At 40.2% G+C, this 20213-nt stretch overlaps 1 protein-coding gene across 2 annotated transcripts in view; it reads right to left on the bottom strand.

Moving 5' to 3' along the window:
• LOC135487789 (potassium voltage-gated channel subfamily KQT member 1-like) overlaps window positions 1–20213 on the bottom strand; it is a 105446-nt gene that overhangs the window by 5882 nt on the left and 79351 nt on the right. For both annotated transcript variants that reach the window (XR_010446887.1, XM_064771871.1), the window contains exons 12-14: window positions 18638–18713; window positions 18346–18440; window positions 17743–17845 (exon numbers count right to left, since the gene is read on the bottom strand). Coding sequence is in view for 1 of the 2 variants with exons in the window: in XM_064771871.1 (XP_064627941.1) it covers window positions 17743–17845; window positions 18346–18440; window positions 18638–18713 (274 nt within the window). In the remaining variant the exon portion in view is untranslated. The remainder of the gene's footprint in view (window positions 1–17742; window positions 17846–18345; window positions 18441–18637; window positions 18714–20213) is intronic.

Below are 20213 nucleotides of genomic sequence, written 5' to 3'. Positions count from 1 at the left end.
AAAGTGTGTTTTTTGTAAAGATTTTTCGGCCATTTTTTAGCAGGTGATGATGCCATCTGTTTTTTCATTTCTTGCTTGCTAGAAACAGATTTTTTATAATCCATTGAGACAAAGCCTATTTTAAACCCCTCGTTTCAAAATTTCTTTGATTTCACAGAATTTTGATGAAAATGGTGGTATTTTTACCCGTCGAAAAAACTGTACATACTTTTGCACGCAAACCCTTAAAGGACAAGTGGTTTTGGGGAGGGATACTAAAGGTCTAAAAGTATAGGCCTACACCAGTACAAACACTAGTTATTACGGTATGATCAGGTTGGTATGATCGAAAGCTTTGGAGACTAATGTTGTACAGATAACACACTACTCATAACACATTAGCTGTTGATGATGCCAATAATATACAGACTGACAGTTATCATTTCGTAATTTCCATACTGGAAAATCTTATAGTGAACCGTGGTAGGAAAACAGTGGTGGAAACATATAACCTATTCAAATCATTTGAGCCGAAACAGCCAAACAGAAATGGCAGATAAATGCTCATACAAATGGGTTTCTTGTGGTCAAGGGGTTGGTATTTCATGCACGTCTGAGGTCCTTGTCACATTTCTATTACTCGTTCACACTTTTTATGCATTAAATACCCAAACATGCCGTCTTCTAGGTTTGGCATTTGAACCCGCTACACTGGGTTCGCATCGACAGGTATAACGGCTCCAATTGAAAACTCTACACAACATGTACAATCAAAATAACCTCGTTAATTGCTCAACCTAATTAAACTATCTCATTATCCAGGCAAGCACTGTCATGTTGATGCCCGGGCATCATTTTCATGCAACTAGGTTAAGTTGGATGGTTAAAAATAACCGGTTGTTGTTGTCAAGCCAAGCTCCAAGGCATATTGCCAATTAGACATGATTGCAAGTACGACTTTCCAACAAATGAGTCATACTTGATGTGAACTATCAGCGTAACAAGAATTGCTGGCAATTTGCGGAAAAAAGTTGACGATTACTCTACGCTTACTCATTCTGGCTTGGTGCCTAAACTTGCCTGGGTGAAATACTCAAACAACAAGTGGCCATATCTCTATCATGACTTTATTTCTGATGACACCATTTTTAGCTCATAGCAACTCCTACTTTATGCCTTCTCATGAGTTATTTCTTTGATATATTATTTAATATAATGAACTACCAATTAACACATCATTAAAGCAAATTAAACAACTGAATATATAAACTTTACATTAATTCTTTCACTGATGCTGTCATTAGACAAGAACCTGGATAATATTACTCAAGATAAAATTTCAACCAAGTCAACTGTGAGCAAGTGAGCATAGAAACTACAGTGGAACCCCTTTGAGTGGACACCTCTCTACTAACGACACTCTCTCTAGTAAAGACACTAGTTCTGGTCCCCGCCATTCAATTTTACCTCTCTAATAAGCACACCTCTCTCTGAAGGACACTACTTCTCAGTCCCAAGGGAGTTCTAAATATAGAGGTTCAACTGTATTAGGCCTTTGTATATAGTTACCCAATGCCTAACAAGAATTTATAGAGTTGGTAATTAGTTGGCGATATATGGTCGATTAAATGTGACAGGTCCATTAGCAGGTGTCAGGTAAAGTACCTGGGGTTGGTTACAAATAAGTCAGGCCGGGAGCTACGGCCCATTATTATAAACAAGGGAATTTTCGTGGCGCTCAATATTCCAGGAAGCAGACTTTTAATGATTTCACATCAATTACTTCCTGAGTGGGTGAATTTTTTAAGATAAAACCATAAGATTGATTATTTTCATGCGATTTGACCCCAGATAGTGAAAAAAACAACACTTGCGAAGAATTCCTGTTTACACTATCGGTCCAGGCAACTTGAGTTGAAATCAAATCATATTTCAAGCAAAGTTGACCCGAACCGGCAGTTGCCAACTATATGAATATTATGTACATGAATGCATTAGACATCTGATCAAGCCAAACTGAAACAAACTTTTCCAGAGTCCTCATCAACAGGTTGCCCAGGACACTGGTAACCGTGGTAATTGCTGCTGTAACTATGCTACTACCCTGATGAATTTCAGCCAAGTGATTGACCAAAACTATTAATTAGATTTGAAAAAGTAATGAGAAAGTGTGTCTATTTAAAGCGGCTGTATCCAAAGAAACAAGTGATATGAGTCAAATCTCCAACAAGTCACAAACGATACAAGTCAAATGCTTCTGCCAAATAAGTAAAGCCCCCCTCCCGCAAACAAGTGATTGTTGTTGCTGCAATCTGCAATAATAATTGCTTCTATCTGTGGCCAAAATTATCTCTTGTACATTGGTTGAACTGGTAATCACTGCGTTTGATATTGGTTGCAGGTTGCTTGATTCCTATCGCAGGCACCTGCGATGACCACTATAACTGAGCAATATTTTGTCGCATGCGATGTTGATCGTGGGTCGTAGCGTTTTAAATTTCACGTCTGCAGGAAGTGAGAACGACTCTTTTGGACCTATATAGGGGGAACTCCACACACTTCCCAGTTAGTGGCGCAATGTCAACCGAGTCAAAGCACAACAAATCCACGATAAACTGAAAACGCCCTCAGACACAAAATCAGGTCAATCAACTGCTAATATTTGATGGATACCAAGAAGGAAAAAGAGCACAAAAAATATCTTTGTAAATTTGCTCAGACACGGTCCCAAGAACGTGACAAGTTCAGCAAATATGCCCATCCAGCCGCAGGGTTACCAAAAGGCAAACTGGTTGAATGCTACAGTACATGCCAAAAGTAAATATCTGCATAGTTTTCACCACTGCTCAAAGGGAATTCTCTCTTTGTTTGCAGTGAGTGAGCAGTTGTTGCATAGCAGGGCAGGGAAAGGAGTTCATCACTGACACCCTTCCACCTGGATGGAGTGATATGCTTCCCCCTGCATTGGCACCAGTTGGAAATTGACTTTCACTTACAATTTGAAGGACAAAGCAGTGGTTAGGCGTCGTGCTCAAGAACACTGAGTGGAAAACATTGGATCCTTACGAGAGTCAAGCCCATATCCTCCTGATTACGGGCACAACACTCTAATCACTATCCCACCAATTCTCAGAATGCAAGGACATATGCCCAGCACCTTGCTTAAAATGGTAAGTGCATTTACTTTTGACATGCACTGTAGGTGGCGTAAAAAAGGTTCCATGGGAGAATTTGAGAGAGTCTGACTTCTTATTGAGGTTTTAAGATCACATCCCTCTAGGGTAAACCAGCGATACCAGGCTAATCTTGTGGGTTAAACTTGAAGAAGTGTTGCCCGTTTTTTTAAGGACAATTTATGGACATTGCAGAGATAAATCGGGTGTCTGTAAAGTCCTTACTAAAAAAGATCTTACAGATTTACTGCTCCAATTTTGGCCGGCAAATGAGTTGAGGGTAATTTTTTTGATTTGAATTCAGACACTTAGTTCTTACTCAGTGGGATATTCTGACTTTTATATAGATTTTACCTCAGAGTGGAAGGCACAGATGACAAAAGAACATACAGTTATACTGAAGAGCAGCCTACAGCCTATAGATGGGATCTAATATCTGAAGACAAGGGGGTTTCTTTTGTGTTTTCATTGCAATATCATACAAAACACTTCACAATAATTTATCTTTCCCCAAATGATGGCATTTAATGCATTTATCACTTGATCCTTCAGAGTTTTTACTGCAATAATCATATTGGCACATCAGCCTCTTCTTGAATTAGCATCAGTTAAGACGAGGATTGAGTTGCCAGGAAAAACATGTGAAATGGACCAGCCTAAAGTTGGCAACTTATTTCTTATTTCTTATCCAAGATTCTCATGACCGTTTTATTACTGTGGTTTGAGAGGGAAACATGCACTCGCAAAAATGTCAATCCTAAAGCTAAGACTACACGACGGCAAGAGCTGCTGGCAAATTTTGCTGACATCTTCACAGCGACATTGAATTGAACACCAATTCCTGCCCGAATTCCACCCGATATTTGTTCGTAAACAAGGGTGCTCTGTCACAGGAAAAGCCTTGACCTGGTCCAGCAAAACATTAGATTTAAGATAAAGATCTAATTTCATTCAAGAGAAAAACCCAATCCAACTTGTCAAATATACTTAAGATTTGCGGGTCGAGATTATTTTCCATCGAAATAAAAAACTCAGTAATCTTGAATTTGAGATTGACGCTTGAGGGTGCATTGTTCATGACAGGTCAATGCGACCTTGGGGTCATGAAAGTGAGGGATTTTATCCTGGAAACTAACAAACTCGCAGTTGGCGAGAAGTGCATACCAGTTTAAAGATGACTCTGTGAGAGGCATTTAGACTTAAATTCAACTTGGATTCAACTGTCGAGGGGGATGGTGTTCTGGTTCATGATAGAACGAGGTTAAAGTGTAAAGTTGGATGACCCATGCTCTACCGCCATGTATGACTGCCGACTACGGTTAGCATGTCCATGACTGGTGATTTGAGCATGGCTCTACGGTTAGCATGTCCATCATTGGTGATTTGAGCATGGCTCTATGGTTAGCATGTCCATCATTGGTGATTTGAGCATGGCTCTACGGTTAGCATGTCCATCATTGGTGATTTGAGCATGGCTCTACGGTTAGCATGTCCATCATTGGTGATTTGAGCATGGCTCTACCCACTCCTTCAGCTAACCACAGTCCCGTCCCAGTAAAAAGTCACACATTCTAAAGGACTTTAAATCTAAGGTTTATGAAACTGGAAGCAGTCCTAAAGTGGTTCCCAAGAGATTGACAGACAGCCATTCGAACAAGGACACATCTCTCGTAGCCCTTAGAAAGGTGTCCAGCAGTTCACAGAGGTTTACAATATCTGGTTCAAAACTTGGATAAAATATCCTGGTCTTCCATGGGAAATGGAGGAGTGGAGTTTCTGTGTTTGTTTTAAGTGTTTAATTAGAGTATTAAGTGAGTAATTGTGTCAAGTAAGATGTTTAGAGGAGCGTGGTAGGCCTAGTGGAATTTGATTGTGACAGGTCTGAGAGGGGACTGTCAATTATGCCAGAATGTCAGTCTTGAGAGTGGTAATGGCCATTGATGCATTCGCCAAGGATCAAGGCCCAGAGAATTCTTGACAATGCATGAAAGTGCTAGGTCAAGGAGACTAATAATCGCTCATCAAGGACAACTCACACAATTCAGTTCAGGCCAACTAACCCAGTTAAGTTTCCCGCCATTGGGTCACGTCACCCCAGGGTACACAACTCAATCTGAGAATAAAAGATAACTTTAATCAAAATGTAGGTCTCACCCAGTTATGGAGTAGGGCAAATTTAGCGCCAAAAATTACGATTATCCTCTGATTGGTTAGGTAGATCATTTGCATGAAACAACAAATAAGAAGGTAAAGTACTCGACCTGAAATAGTGACAGGCCTTGAAGGGATAACTTGGGCATGTTGTTGTTGTTTCGTACAAAAATTGTTTCCAGAAAGACTGTGACTTTTCCAAACAAAATCATTGAAAAATTATTCAACTGCAGTCAACATTTTACTAGAACCGTGTTCAGATTGTGCATTTTCAAAGCTCCAATCTGGGGCGATTAAACTCTATCTGACTTGATCATACGAAGTATTCCCACTGTGAATGGCCGTTAAGGTCAAGTTGATCCAGCTATGATGATGTTATTTCTTCAAACAAATTGAAATTCGTGACACATCAGGAAACGATTAGAATGATTAGAAGGAATCAAGAGGAGTCTGCATGGATGGTGATGCAGTAAAGGAGAAAACAAGAAGGGACGAGTAACAAATTCTTATTTGGCCAAGTTTTCCATCAATTTTCACGCTATGTTTACTTTTGCACATCGCGACCGCCAAAAGTAATGCTTCAATCGTATCCCAGCATCCTTCAGGAATCGCTTGAACTTGACCTTATCGCTTTACCTATTTTGTTTGTAAACATTCACGACCTTTGTTTGATTTTACAACACTCGTTGACGAGTTAAAAATAGGCAACCAGATTTAGTATCGCTAGGTTTAGTAGCGTTTGTCATGAGAATAAACTGGGTGGCCTTGAGTGCAACTACAATGAGATGGTGGCCTAGTGACCTCCAGATGAGGACAGTCACTTTTGTTGTCAAACTGTCATTATATGTTTGGAAGCTGTATCTGGTGACCTAAAGGGGACAGGTGGATTTTTGGCGGGAAGGAAAGCTGGATGGACTAGAAATTTTCCGTGGCAGTTACATTTGAAAATTGGTTTTTAGAAAATATATTTGATTTACCAAAATGGTTGAATGAACTGACAATAGAATATTGGTCAATTGGTTAGCCTCAACACAGGGCAATATATAGTGTCTGTCATCATTATCATTATAGTCATTTTAGCCTTGATGGTCCATTATCGGATTTTTGCTACAGTTCTGTAGAGAAGATGGAATAAATTATTACTTTCCGAGAAATATTGTAATAAAATGTTGATACGGTGTCAATTTTGCTCAATTCCACCAACCCAATACAACTTCCCGCCAACCCACGAAATGATGAAAGAAAATCCGAAAAGCGCTTTCCATTTGCATAGATCATTCTTTCCAAAGATATCACTTGAAATATAATTTTTGATACGGTGCCAATTTGGTTTATCTGGACCCTCCCATTACAACTTCCCGCTAAACCAGAACTAATCGTTATGCACTTATCACCACGCTTATCCTAGAGTACCAAAGATTGCATAAATCATTCCTTTCCAGGCTGTCACTTGAAATAAAGTCGTTGACATCATGCCAAATCTCACCCAGAAACGCCCACCATAACTTCCCGCCAAACCTGTATCTGGACCATCTTACTACGACCTAGTTTCATTTGGACCTCAGCCAAAATCTCAGTGGTTCTGTCAAAGATTTGAAGAGGTTTTTTTCCTGAGAAAGTGACTCCTGACATTCTCTTCCTGTAGTTTCTGAATAGCTGTTAGTCTTCATGTCTGGATCACCCTGCAATGGAAATTTCTTCTGCTGTTCTGCATTACCCTTACCAGGACATAGTCAATTTGAACCACAAAATTATCACACCTATTCAGCACAAAGTACAAGAGCTTTTTTTCTATATTTAATTTAAAGTTGTGTCTTGCTCAGCTGGTGTGGCTATGGTATCGCAAAAAGGTGATTTATCACCCCTTCTACTGAAGTACCTCAAATGTTTCAATGATCCTGAACTGTTGAGGGAAATTTTCTGCCTGACAATAGAGAATTAGCCAAAATGATTAATTATATTCCAATAAATGCCAACAGTCCATAATTTTCCACGCAATGGACCAGTGTTTGTCCTCAACAACTTCACAACAAGTGGTTGCCGAAAATCAGGTCAACATCATCCAATACACATACCACAACAAATGTGCCCAACTCAATTACACAAACTCATCACCCATTGGACAAAATTTCCCCGGCAATTTTTTTGTTGGAGTAATTTACTAGGGCATAGTAACCTGGCAGACTAATTTTCTTACAATTTTCTAGGCACCCCAGGGATGGAGTTTGTTCGGGCACTGGGGCAGTGACCTTAATAGTAAATTATCAAGGTCTTGGTATTCAACTCTCCCGGAGTGATATCATTGTAGGACATTGACCACAATATCTGTGTATTTTGCGCATAAAAAGTACAGATTCCTTTGGTCAAGTAGTTGCACGTCTGACTCAAAGAGGCAGGTTGATTTGAACCATTAGTGAAAATTTTAACACTTCACGATCTACAGGCAACTTTTGATCCTGAATGAGCATACCAGGGTCGATCACATGCTCCTCCCTTGCATGTGAAGCTGCTTTCAACTGAGGATGGACGATAACTTTGGCAAAAGAAATCCTACTATCATTATTGGTGTGAATGTGTAAGTGGTTAAACAGAGCACAAATGATTAAATGAAATGGCCAGGGCCATTGTGCTCACCTCATGTGGAGGAAAGATGGATAAAGAGCATGGTATTGTGTCATGTAGTGTTAGGTTTGATGTAGGTCCAAGCAATTACAATTTCCCCAAAATGGCCAATTTACAGTACATTTGACCTCTGTGACCTTGAAAAGTAGGTCAAATCAAAGAAGACCCGGGTGACACATTGAATGGTTGTTAGAATTAGATGTACCTATGATATAAAATTGGTGCCAATCAGGCAAGTAATACTAGGAATAATGGCATTTTGAAGAATTTACGATTTGGCCCCCTCCCTGGAGGCCAAACGGCAAATCAGATCGCACCAAACTTCGGTACCTGAGACCACCTGACCAAGGGGTACATGTGTACTTAATTTGTGATCAATAGTCATTGCAGTTAAGAAACGTGCCATAGTTACGGCCTGACGGCCAATTTACGCCATTTGACCTCTGTGACCTTGACAAGAAGGTCAAATTAAAAACCTGTGTGACATATATTGTATGGCGGTTAGATGTACCCATGATATCAAATTGGTGGCAATCGGGCAAGAAGTTAAGGAATAATCAAATTTTTAAGGTTTTTTGATTTTGCCCCCTGGTGGTCAAGTGGTGAATCATATTGGACCAAACTTCGGTCCCTGAGATTACCTGACTAAGGGGTAAATGTGTACCAAATTTGGGATCAATAGTCATTGCAGTTTAGAAACGTGCCATCGTTACATCCTAACGGCCAATTTACACTATTTGACCTCTGTGACCTTGAAAAGGAGGGCAAATCAAAAACCCGGAGGATATATGATGCACCTTTGCTAGAGGTACCTACCATATTTTTTTCAAAATTTCCCCACTACTATTAAGGGAGATATTGCATATTTTCACTTTTAACGTTTGGCCCCCTGGTGGCCAAACCATGAAACGAATCGAACCGAAACTTGGTCTCCAAGGTGTCATTACATAAGGGTACATGTGTACCAAGTTTCAACTCAATAGCTCTAACAGTTACGAAACGTGCCCTGCTAACGGACGACGGACGACGACGACGACGACGACGACGACGACGACGACGACGACGACGACGACGACGACGGACGACGGACGCCACGGTATGGGATAAGCTCACCTCTGCTAAGAGGTGAGCTAAAAATTTAGACTCCCTGAAATCAGTGCTCCAAAGTCCTTTCACAGACAAAATGACTCGCGTATCATAAAGGTTACTTATGAACGTCGCTTTTCATACACACTCATGAACACTCCATGGACTATCAACAAATTTCAAGAGAATACAAAATCTAAGTTGTTATTTGGATCAGCCAAAACACTAAATTTTGTATTTGGGAGTCTGTCCTTCCTAATTACATGGAGACAGAACACATCCCGCATCCTTTTTCACATCCCCTTCAGCCTCTTTCACAAAGGGGTCCAGGAAAAGGGGGTTATCAAGTTTTCAACCTGTTAGTGTTTACAAAGCAGCCTATGACCTCTAACCAAGCTTCACAATGATAAAGAAAACAATAGACCCTCATAGTCAACGGGTTATCAACTCGCTTTGTTTAATCAGAACTTGTTATCCCCAAATTTGGATCATGGGGGGTGGTCAAGCTGTGTGCTACAATCAAGATTATCTATTCAAAATCATAGATTTTTTACAGGTAGTCATGGAAAATCCTGAAAACTTTTGTTTTTGATTTTGCAGAATTCGGTTTAGCAAACAACAGTTGTGCAGTTGATGAGGGTCTATTACAGATTTAGAAATCCTAATAGTCATTACAGTCATATGAAAACCTCCAAAAACGCTAAAGACACATTACGTCACAGATAGGGCCTTTGAAGACATAACATAACATAACATAACATAACATAACATAACATAACATAACATAACATAACATAACATAACATAACATAATTTATTTCTCTCCAAAAAACCCTTTCGGGTATAAGAGGTTACATGATTTAACATTTACATATGGTGGACCAAGCTGATGAATTCTTTACAAAAACTATGAATATTGTCTAAGTTTACCCGGGAACATTTAGTCATAATGCGATGGAAAAATTCATGATAAAAAACCTGAGGTAATTCTTTTAAGTTTGGAAACAACCTTACTCGCATGTGACGGAAATACGGACACGTAATAAAATAATGAAGTTCGTCTCTTACACAAACCTGGTCACAAAGACCACAAATATTTTCTGCAGTTTCATTTCTATACATTCTGGTTACTGTTTCTGGGAATTTTATAGATCCAGTACGAAATTTACAAATACTGACCGTTTGATATAATGGTAATTTTTTAACATAGGGCTCCATATTCAGGTTTTGTTTGAACATTCTATAAATTGTACATCTGAAATCGTTATTTACCTCGTTATTTACCTCGTGAAGACAGCAAAAGCACATACAGTGCCACCTGCCGAAGATGAGGTGAACTAGAGAGTGCTTTTAAATGAAAACTTGCATTTATGGAACACCTGCCAAGTCTGTGAAAGCGAGCCAGTTTTCATATTACGTAAAATGATTAAATTTGAGCGACCCCTTTTTTTCTGTTAGCAACATGCGGAATGAAGTTAATAGGGAGGGATGCACAGGAAATTGACTTGTTGAGATGATGCAAATCACTGGGCGGGTTCAAAGCTGAGAGACGGGTGTTCTGTTTGGGTTTTTTAGAAACATGTGGAATGGGGCAGACACTAGACAAGTTGAGGTTACGCAAATCACGGCACAGGTTCAAAGGGCAGGACGGGTGTTCCCATTTTCTGTTAGCAACCTGCAGAAAACACCCCCAGCTGGGAATCTCAAACTTACTCAATGAAATTCAAGGACAATGTGTACGGAATTGAAAAAACTTTTTGACTTCCGCCTCATTTGAATACAATTGGTTTATGGGAATTGTGTGGCGTTTCTGACGTCTAGACAGGTTCTATTGTGGCGACTGTTATGAGTCATTGTGTCAGATTGAACAAGATGGTTCCAGCAGGGTCATCAGGCAGGTAACACCCCTTCCTGTTGCATCTCATTTCAACCTGCGGCAAATTGAACCCACACATTATTTTTACGTATCTGAGTATGAAACTTAACCCCCCTTTCTTGGGGGACCATTGATTTTGGTACCTCTTTCTAGGGGACTCATTCCAATCAAGTCACTTTGACCCAGCAGAACTTGAGAAACATCCCTCAACTGTCAAACTCTACAGAAAGTCGCCAGGAACAGGAGTTTCGAATCCTTGAACCTCAGTCACTGTCAGAGGACACACGTCATCCTCAACCCAAATCCTGCTGAATATTTTTGGAAGCTGCCTTTTGGCCCTGCGACCCACCTGACCCTCTCAAAGCCTCTTATCAGGATTAATGTCATTATCCATGTTTGGTGTCCGCATTATCATGAGGGCCAAAATCATCTTGAATAGGGCTAGGATCTTCCCGTCTAGGTAATCCTTCAGCCCCATGTCGGAGGTGTCAAGAATAGACCCAGGGCACTGTCTGATGGCTCCAGAAATTGGCGGACACTTTGTGCCCTTGTTTCAGAGACGCACCTGCGATTTACCTCCTGTCAAGACTGATTGGATTAGAGAGAGTTCCATCCACGATTCTTGTGGGAATGTTCCACATTTCTTTCGCTCTTGAAGGGTTCCGAGGTCCTTATTCTAGTTTTGCTTTTAACGATTCATGTTTGAGTCCGTCTGAGCTGAGATTATACAATTTGTGCTCAGGTTTATGTTTTATCATTGCAGTATCTGAAGACTTGAATTAAGCGACTTGAATCACATCACTGATATTCTGGCCAGGTTTGGAAATCAAACTCCCAGGTGAAACCTGATATATATATTTGGAAAAACAATTCAGCCAACAAGCAAGGGTTCAGGGTTGACTATTATTGTGTGGGAAACATGAGTAGCTTGCGACCTCTGACCAAAGACGGAGTCACTTGAACAATTTATCAATTTGTGCCTAACTGTAGTGGCACACAAAAATGCACATCCTGGCTTGGAGGAGAAAAACTCCTGGGAGAGCAAATGATACCTCCAAGTGCAGAGAAAAAGCTGAAGAAGAAGAATATCAAGTTTAAAAGCTGGATGCTATGATCCCTCAAGTGAGGATTTGCGCCTGAACCAACCAACATTTGAAACAGAAGTTCAGATGGCTGCCAAAACACTCCACCACCTTTCACAGATTATTTTTACAATTCGCCAAAACGAGATTTCCGATGCTGAAGGGTCTAAAGCATTGTGAAGTGGATCGGAAAGGAAGGGACTCATTGTGAGGAGGAAGGGACTAAAACCTGCTTCACTTGTTCAGGGGTATGAGGTCAGGTCAAGAGTGTTATTTTAGTCCGAATGCCCTGGGATGGAAGATGTGATCCTGTGAAAATACACCTGGTCCAATTCCTGTCAATTTCCTTTTTTCATTCTTTTTGGAATTAAACCACGTATCATCTTGAAATTTTGAAGCAATACTTTCTTTTTGACTTGATGTTCTTTACTACTTGGGTTTCAATTTGTGTTTTTTATAACATTTTGATTTTTGATAATTTTTTAAGAAAAAAAACCTTGAAATATCTTGGTATGGTTGTGCTGTTCGATATTCGTGTGATTGACAATGAAACTTTGAACACATATTATGACAAAAACTGGGCAAAATGTAAACAATTGAGCATTGCAAATAGAAAAATAGAATAAAAATCGCCAATTTTATTTGCAATACACTCCAAAACTTCACTTACATAATTACAACTTTATCTTGCCAATAAAAGCATCTGTCCCGAGACAAGTTGACTAATGATCTCATGGAAAATGTACAGTCAGATGTCAACAGAGCACAGAAATCTACAAACAAACTTTGAATGGAACCAACAATGGCAACTGTTGTGGTAACCCCTCCTGATATCAGCCCAGTTCTATTCATAGGAAACCGGTGTAAACACCAATAAAATTTGTTTTCACTCATGTTGATATTTTTATATATTTGATGGGCGGGAAGGCCACTCAGCGGCCGTAGTTACAACATAAATCACACACTTGACGCCAATGGCTTTGCACGCATCTGAACTTCTTTCGAGTATGGCCTGATTCGATGACCTCATACCATGTGGAGAAAACTGCTACTGTTTTTCACATTTTTCTGTTGTTAGGCATGTTTTTATTTTCTACAACACCACGTGGCTACCACCACTTCTCTTTTCAAAGCAGGCCTATTACGACAGAATTTCTTTTCACGAGACAAGCACCGCTGATCCTTGGCGACTTTACACTGAAATCACACCAGTTGAACAAAACTTATTCTTGCATTTGAAATTTGAATGTCTGAAGTATCATTAAATATTTACTTCGCCAAATTGGACAGCGCATGAGCATGCAAGAACAAGCCATTTGATGTAAAACACTGCCAAATTTTCCTTGCCATTTTTAGGCTCTTTATGATTGCAGTGCCTACCTTATGTGCAATAACCCTACAGGTTCCCAACTCGGAACTAGGTAATGTTGGTCTGAAAAGTGAATCAAATATGTACATACACCAAGCAAAAATGCCCCTTTTAACAAACAGTCCTGATTGGATTCACTTTTATACACCACAGGTCTATTTTCAAATAAATCATTTTGCATGAATAAGGACTAAATAACGAATATTGGTATAAATGTTCGAATCTAGAAGAACCAGCATAATTTACATATTGCATGATTATTTTCAGACAGCGACTGGGGTCAAATTAATCACTCCAACTCCATTATCCACAATTAGATAGTAGACACCCACATGCCTTGTAAAAATAATTATCATGACAATTATTCAACAGCTATACTAAGTACTTTCAACCTTGAGACTCGTTATTTAGTGCAAATTGAAATTCATAATTTGGAATAAGACCTGGAGTGTCAAATCATGCTGCTTGGCCTTCCATCCCACCTGATGAGTTGAACAGGCCTCATAAAACTTACACAGCATTGTTCGCTAAGTGTGAAAAGATGTGCAGAGTGTTTGAAAGAAGCTGAAAAGATACTGCCTAAGGGTTCTTAAGGAAGTTCCACACCTCAGCTTGCATGATGGCTCATCACCGACCAAGGATTCCGATGACAATGGCGGCCCATGAAACCGCAAGTGGATTCCGTTGTCTGTCAAGGTCATGAAACCTTTGTGGAGATGTCTTACTCAAATATCGGGTTAGGGACGCTGCGGTTTTAGAACGAAAATGAAAAGGGGTCTGAAAGCGAGCGAAAGGTGCAAGGGTCATCAAAATCTCATCAGGGCGATATCTGATTATGAGGTGTTGCAGACCTTGTGACAAACATCGAGATTCGGTTGGTAGCGGGAGGCAATGGAAGACATCGTTTGGCAAATCTTGTGCAATTGTGGCAAGAAAGTAAATCTGAGAGATGGATCCTAATATCTTGAAGAAATTGCCAATCTCGCACCAGAACAACAACAGTCAGTCGTGGCAAACAAAAGGAGTTCGCTTTCAATCTTCATGGTGAAGTGCTCTCCTGTTTAAAGTGGAAAGAAATCGAGTGCCGAGATAGCGAAAGGGATTTGAGAGTTGAACGGCTAGATTGGCACACTCGCCGCAAAAGTGACTATAGAATAAATGCAATTGAAATGGAAAGGATCTTGATGCTCAAGTGTCAAGGTTAAGTGTCCTTTCAAGAGGTCCTTCAGACATGGTGCAACATCTTTAGGTTGAATACCTTCAATAGGACAAATTCATCTTCGACCCCTCATCGGAGGCAAGTTTAACTGAGTAATCACATTATCGCAAATAAGGGAAATTTCACGTCTGATTTTTCCTCCCACTCAAAACGCAAAGCTTTTCCAAACCAGGAAGATTTCACGTCTGCTTTTTCCTCCCACTCAAAACGCAAAGCTTTTCCAAACCAGGAACACAACGACAATTTCTCTGGAGAAGGCCTGAAGTGGGTAAAACAGGTTCAATGGCTTTTTGAATAGAACCTGTCCAGTTCTCTTTTAAGTGTGCGGCCCAAGGTCAAGAACGGTCTTTGAGGAACACGGAAAGGGAGAACTGTCCGCATCTTTAGTGAATGCCCGACGGGGGAGTGACAAAGTTGTAAAGAACAAGTTCTAGTGTGTTTGGAGTGGTACCTGTCCGCCGTTGTGAAGGGCGTATCTCAGTGTCTCCCAAGGTCATGACAACTTAATGAAAGGGAATTTCCCTAACACGGCACAGAAATACTGTGGCAACCTGTAAATTCGGCTTTTCCTGTTACGCCAAGCCTAAAGGGGGTTAGGTCATCGTCAGGCCTTCAACAGCCTTTTTTGGGGAAAACCTGTTTAAAATTAATTGACCGGTGTCAAGTTACTTATAAGTGCTATTGATATTTTACAATTTGTCCTGGAATAAGAAAGGGAACAGTAGGAAAAGGAACTATCCTACACTTTTGGCCAGAGTTTGCTTGATGAATGGTGTAATTGAATGGGCAAAGAGGATGAGGGAACACTTCGTTCTCAGTCGATGGGGAGAAACCGCGTTCACACAATCGGACAGAGTGGCAAAGGGAATGATATTTTTAGTAACCGTTACCAGAAAAACTTTTGATTTCTTTAGCCAAACCCTGAGGGGAAGTTGGCTTGGAATTCTTTGTAAAGATCGAACAAGGTTGCTCTTTTGGTGTCTGGTTACCTTAAGATTAGTGGGGTCCAATTTCTGTCAAGGTCGTGAGGAAAAAAGGAATTTACAAGTGCTGCAGAATCTTAGCGAGGAGTTCCCACGGACAGGTAGGTGCTACTGATTGAGGACAGGTTCCCTTGCCACTGGGAAAGACTGCGCAAAGGCCAGGGCTGCCCCTTGTTGAAGACCCATCCTGGGGGCTGTACCTCATGCTGTGATACCAGGGAATACAAGACAAGACGAAATTTGTGACCCGCTCTACCAAAACTAGGCGCTTGTCGCATCTGAACTTGACAGGTTGATACGGACTTGTTGTTCATTTCCCTATTGTAGACCTTTGGTGAAATGAAACCAAATCAGTTTGTAATAGATTTCACAAAAGGTCTACAATAGGGAAATGAACAACAAGTCCGTATCAACCTGTCAAGTTCAGATGTGACAAGCGCCTAGTTTTGGTAGAGCGAGTCACATTTTGGAAAAATCTTGAGAAAGAAAGATGAAAATCTTGAAGAATCCTTAAAACTTTCATGTGGTAACTGCAAAAAAACTTTACTGGTCAAGTTATAGAGTCATAACTCCACGGTTTATAACAATACCATTTGAAGTTTGGTTACCAGGCGTGGCATTTTGATGGGATGCAAAGATCCACAACAAGTGCAGTGATTTTAGCGGCAATTGAGAATATCAATACCGTCTTTAATTCTATTATTCTACATGAAAGGTGCGTGACCTTCAGCAGACGGCCACAAGGATAACCCCCCCAGATTTGATACCAACGTCAGCAGGTCCCTCAGTTAATTATAATTATTGGCGGCATTTTGATTAGTAAATCAGCGCGTGGAAATCAGTTACCATGCCAGCATGACTTCGGCGACGAACATCTTTGCACAAGAATCGTCAACAATAGCGCACATTGTTGAGATAATCGGGCACAAAATGAGCTGCTGAGATTTTGACAATCTTGTATTTTCTTTTCAAATTCTTTCACTTTGATTTTAAAAGATTGGAATAAGTTAAGGACCGATTACTTGCCGTTACTAAGCCTGGTTGCTTCAACGTGGGCAGGGAATAGCACTTGGCTCGGATTTAGCCACCCGAAGTGCAATTGGGACCAAGTCGTACCATTCAAAATTCTTTGTAGAAGAAATTTATCATTGAACACGCAGATTAGGACCTGTTTAGTGTGGCTTCGAACTTGATGGGTGTATAGTACCCCCAGGTATATGGCACGGCTTAACCCGCCGGCCATGAGGGAATTCCTTTATGGCCCAGTGGTTGGCGCATTGGCCCCAGAGTGGAAGTTAAGCAACGTTGAGCGCGGTCAACCTTTGGATAGGTGACCGACGCGTACAATACAATGGGGTAAGTCACTTGGATGGAATTATCCATGCTGAAGTGTCCTACAATTCAAAATGCTTTTCTAAAGAGATTTTTCAGCGGAGCTATGGATGGACAAGGACCTGTAGCTTGCTGTAACTAAGCCAGAGTGGCTTCGAAAAGGATGGGGCATATGTCATTTGGATGGGGATTATTTCCCGCTGAAGTATGATTGGGTCCAGCCCTACGATTTAGAATTGTTTTCAAAGGTGATTCATCTTTGAGGTCATGAATAAAGTTGGGCCTGTAGCTTTAAACAATAAAGTATTGGCTTAATAATGGGCAGGGTAGTCAATTTGACCAGGATTATGCTCTGATGAGTGTGATGAGGACAAAGTCAGTAGCTATTATAAGATGGCCAAAGTGATGGGGCCAGCTGAACAAACATTAACAACCTGTTTGTACCATTCATGATATTTTAGGCAGGGAAGGCCATCAGAAAAAAGTCCAGAAACAAGCAGAAAGGTCAACCACGGTCAAGTAATCAAAAAGAACATGATTGTATCCAGGGAAGATACCTGTAACCAGATATCGTTGAAGTTTCACCAGCACAATGACAAGATACCCGATAGGCTTGAGGATTTCTGATCATAATGGATGAGTCATAAATATTTGTGGCGCAAGTATCATATTTTGATAAGGCAGATGTGAAATTCAATCAAATTGACACCCCACTGCCTCATTTCTATTTGGCTGTTCTGTTAAGTGGACACACAAGGCTGGAAATGACCAAATCGCAGGATTTCTGACATGACCCTTAGAAACTTTCCAGAATAGAGAAGCTATGGAATCATGTCAAAGAATCTTTTTTTAAATTGTCAATTAACTTACTTGGTTTTCTACCCGAGCTAATCTAGCACCAATAGTCATCTTCTGTTTGTCACGATCACTGGAATTATACCACGTCCCCGGCTTACCCAGTGTTTGGTCCAGCCTGAATATGAGGAGAAAACATAGAAATAAGGCTTTGGCTTGACACCTTGGACTTGGTGAAAATAACCCGCCATGAAAGTGACCATCCTTCGACAATCATGAAAATTCATACTGCCACAAAAATGTTTGTTCTACATTCGTTAGGCAATGAAGAGGCCCTGGTACGGGTATGAATAGAACATGAATTTAGGTTTTGCTTACAATTACAATCCAAGCGATTATTCATGACTCGCTGAATAGGTGTGAGAAGGCAAATTAAGTGACTTGCCAAAGGACACAAAAGACTTATCAGGCAACCTGTCACTCAAAACAATAGACCAACCTCAAAAAGGTAATAGACGTCTGCTGCCCTCTGCCAACCATGTGGAACCAGGATAGCAGAGCAAACAACTGAACTCTAATGCCATCTATCATTTCAATGAAAAACTACTCCACACCCAACTTCACCCATTAGCATTTTTGTTCACGAGGGTGGGTGTTGCTCTATACAAAGATGCTTACCGTCGCTGAAGCTCTTTTATTCGCACCATCATATTTAAATGACCCTGAGAATACTGTTCGATCACATCACGCACGTCGTAAGGTTTACGTGCTTGCTGGAAACAGATTGAAAAACCATGTTAGCAAATTTGGGGAAAAGGCAAAATCCTGTAAAATTTATGAAATTGAGACGGCAAGTATTGGAATTGAGACTGCAAATATTGGGACATAATTTCATCAAAAGAGTAATTTTTTCTATTTTTCATTTACTAATGTTAATGGGCCCAAAGGAAACTATCTTGAAACATTTTACCTGAAATTTTCTCCTAGCTACGAAATATCGTATTCGTCGAATGACTCGTATTGCTGTCCTGTCTGCCTCGGTCAGTCTGAAAAAGACAATAACAATGTCATAAGGATAACTACTAAGTCCAGGTACAATGATTACTGTTAGTGTTTAGAAACTTTCACCCAAAATCGTTCACTTGTTGAAGTCATCGCAGGTGCCTTCGACGAGAATCGATGATCATCACTGCAACCTGTAATCAATATCGAACCAAGCAATTACCGCTTTTACATGCAGAGAAGTGACCTCTTTATCACATATCGCAGCAATAACAGTCGCAGCGACAAAAATCGCTCATAAGGAAAGGAATTCAACAGAAACAGAGGTTAACAGTACTAACAGATAGATTGACATCTGGTTCCATCTCGTGAGAAAGTGCCACTATCACTGAAGTGACATCAAACAGTGACAATAAACACAAATCTATATTCTACATATCCATTTTTTCACTTTCAACTCTGGCCTAGAGACATTCCTAAAAGCCACTTGGAGTCTACCGATGCAATTTAAACATGAGCTAAGAATCACTTATCTATCGGCAGCACAGACAGTAAAGCGGCCAAAATTCTACCGGCACCTAATATTTACTGTAAACTGACAATTTTTCACGTTTGCTTTATTTTCACAGATTTTGCGAATAGTATTGATACGCTGAAAAAAAATCACCAAATAAGTTTTTGCAATTTGCCAAAAATTCCTTTTAAAAAAAATTATTCTGGTTTTTCCACTCAAAAAATTTCTTTTCATAATTTTTGGTTTCACGAATAAAGGTTATTCGAAAAACTTGCAAAAATAAAAACCGCAAAAAATTAGGCATTTTATCCCACAGTTGGTTTTATAATAATGGCACACGACTCACCGCATCGGAACTCTTCTGTACGGGAAAACCAAAACAAAAAGACAATAAAAAAGATGAGGGAAAAAGGCTGAAATTTCAATTGCTGTTAAGAATTAACGCCCGTTTCTGAAATGCTACATTCATACAACCGTCATGCTATGAGCATATGGAGACAAAGCCGGACCAGCACTCTAATGAAAAGAACAGTTTCTGATTGAAGATGGTGCACTACAAAATGTACATGCACGGGAAATGCACTGTGCAATGATGTGCTTATTGATCAAAACTTCAAAATCATTTTTAGAAAATAAAGTGCTTTTCAGAGAGAAATCTACTAAAAGTGCACAAATTTGAAAGAAAGGACAAATTTCATTAATAATAGTAACTTTTTATAATTGAAATGTGTGTCATGCACGTGTCTGCAATCAAAACAAAGTCTTATTGTGAAAGCGACAAAGAGACTGTCTGATCTACTGATAAGTGGCGCTACCTAGTGACAGTGTCACACAATGCTTACTCGTTGACCAACCCCGGCAGCATCAGATGATGGAACGCCTTGCTCATAGAGTATTTCAAGTCATCCTCCTGGTTGCTGAGGTTGGACAGAGATGGAGAGGTTGGGTTAGAGTTTCATTTGATTCGATTGGCTGCAACGAATTGTACAGGGTGTCCCCTACAGATAACTTTTTAGAGCTGATATGATAT

This window comes from Lineus longissimus, chromosome 5, assembly GCF_910592395.1.
Source record: "Lineus longissimus chromosome 5, tnLinLong1.2, whole genome shotgun sequence".
Lineage (NCBI taxonomy): Eukaryota > Metazoa > Nemertea > Pilidiophora > Heteronemertea > Lineidae > Lineus > Lineus longissimus.
Note: the sequence above shows the minus strand (reverse complement) of the source record. Positions and strands in the feature narration are given on the sequence as shown.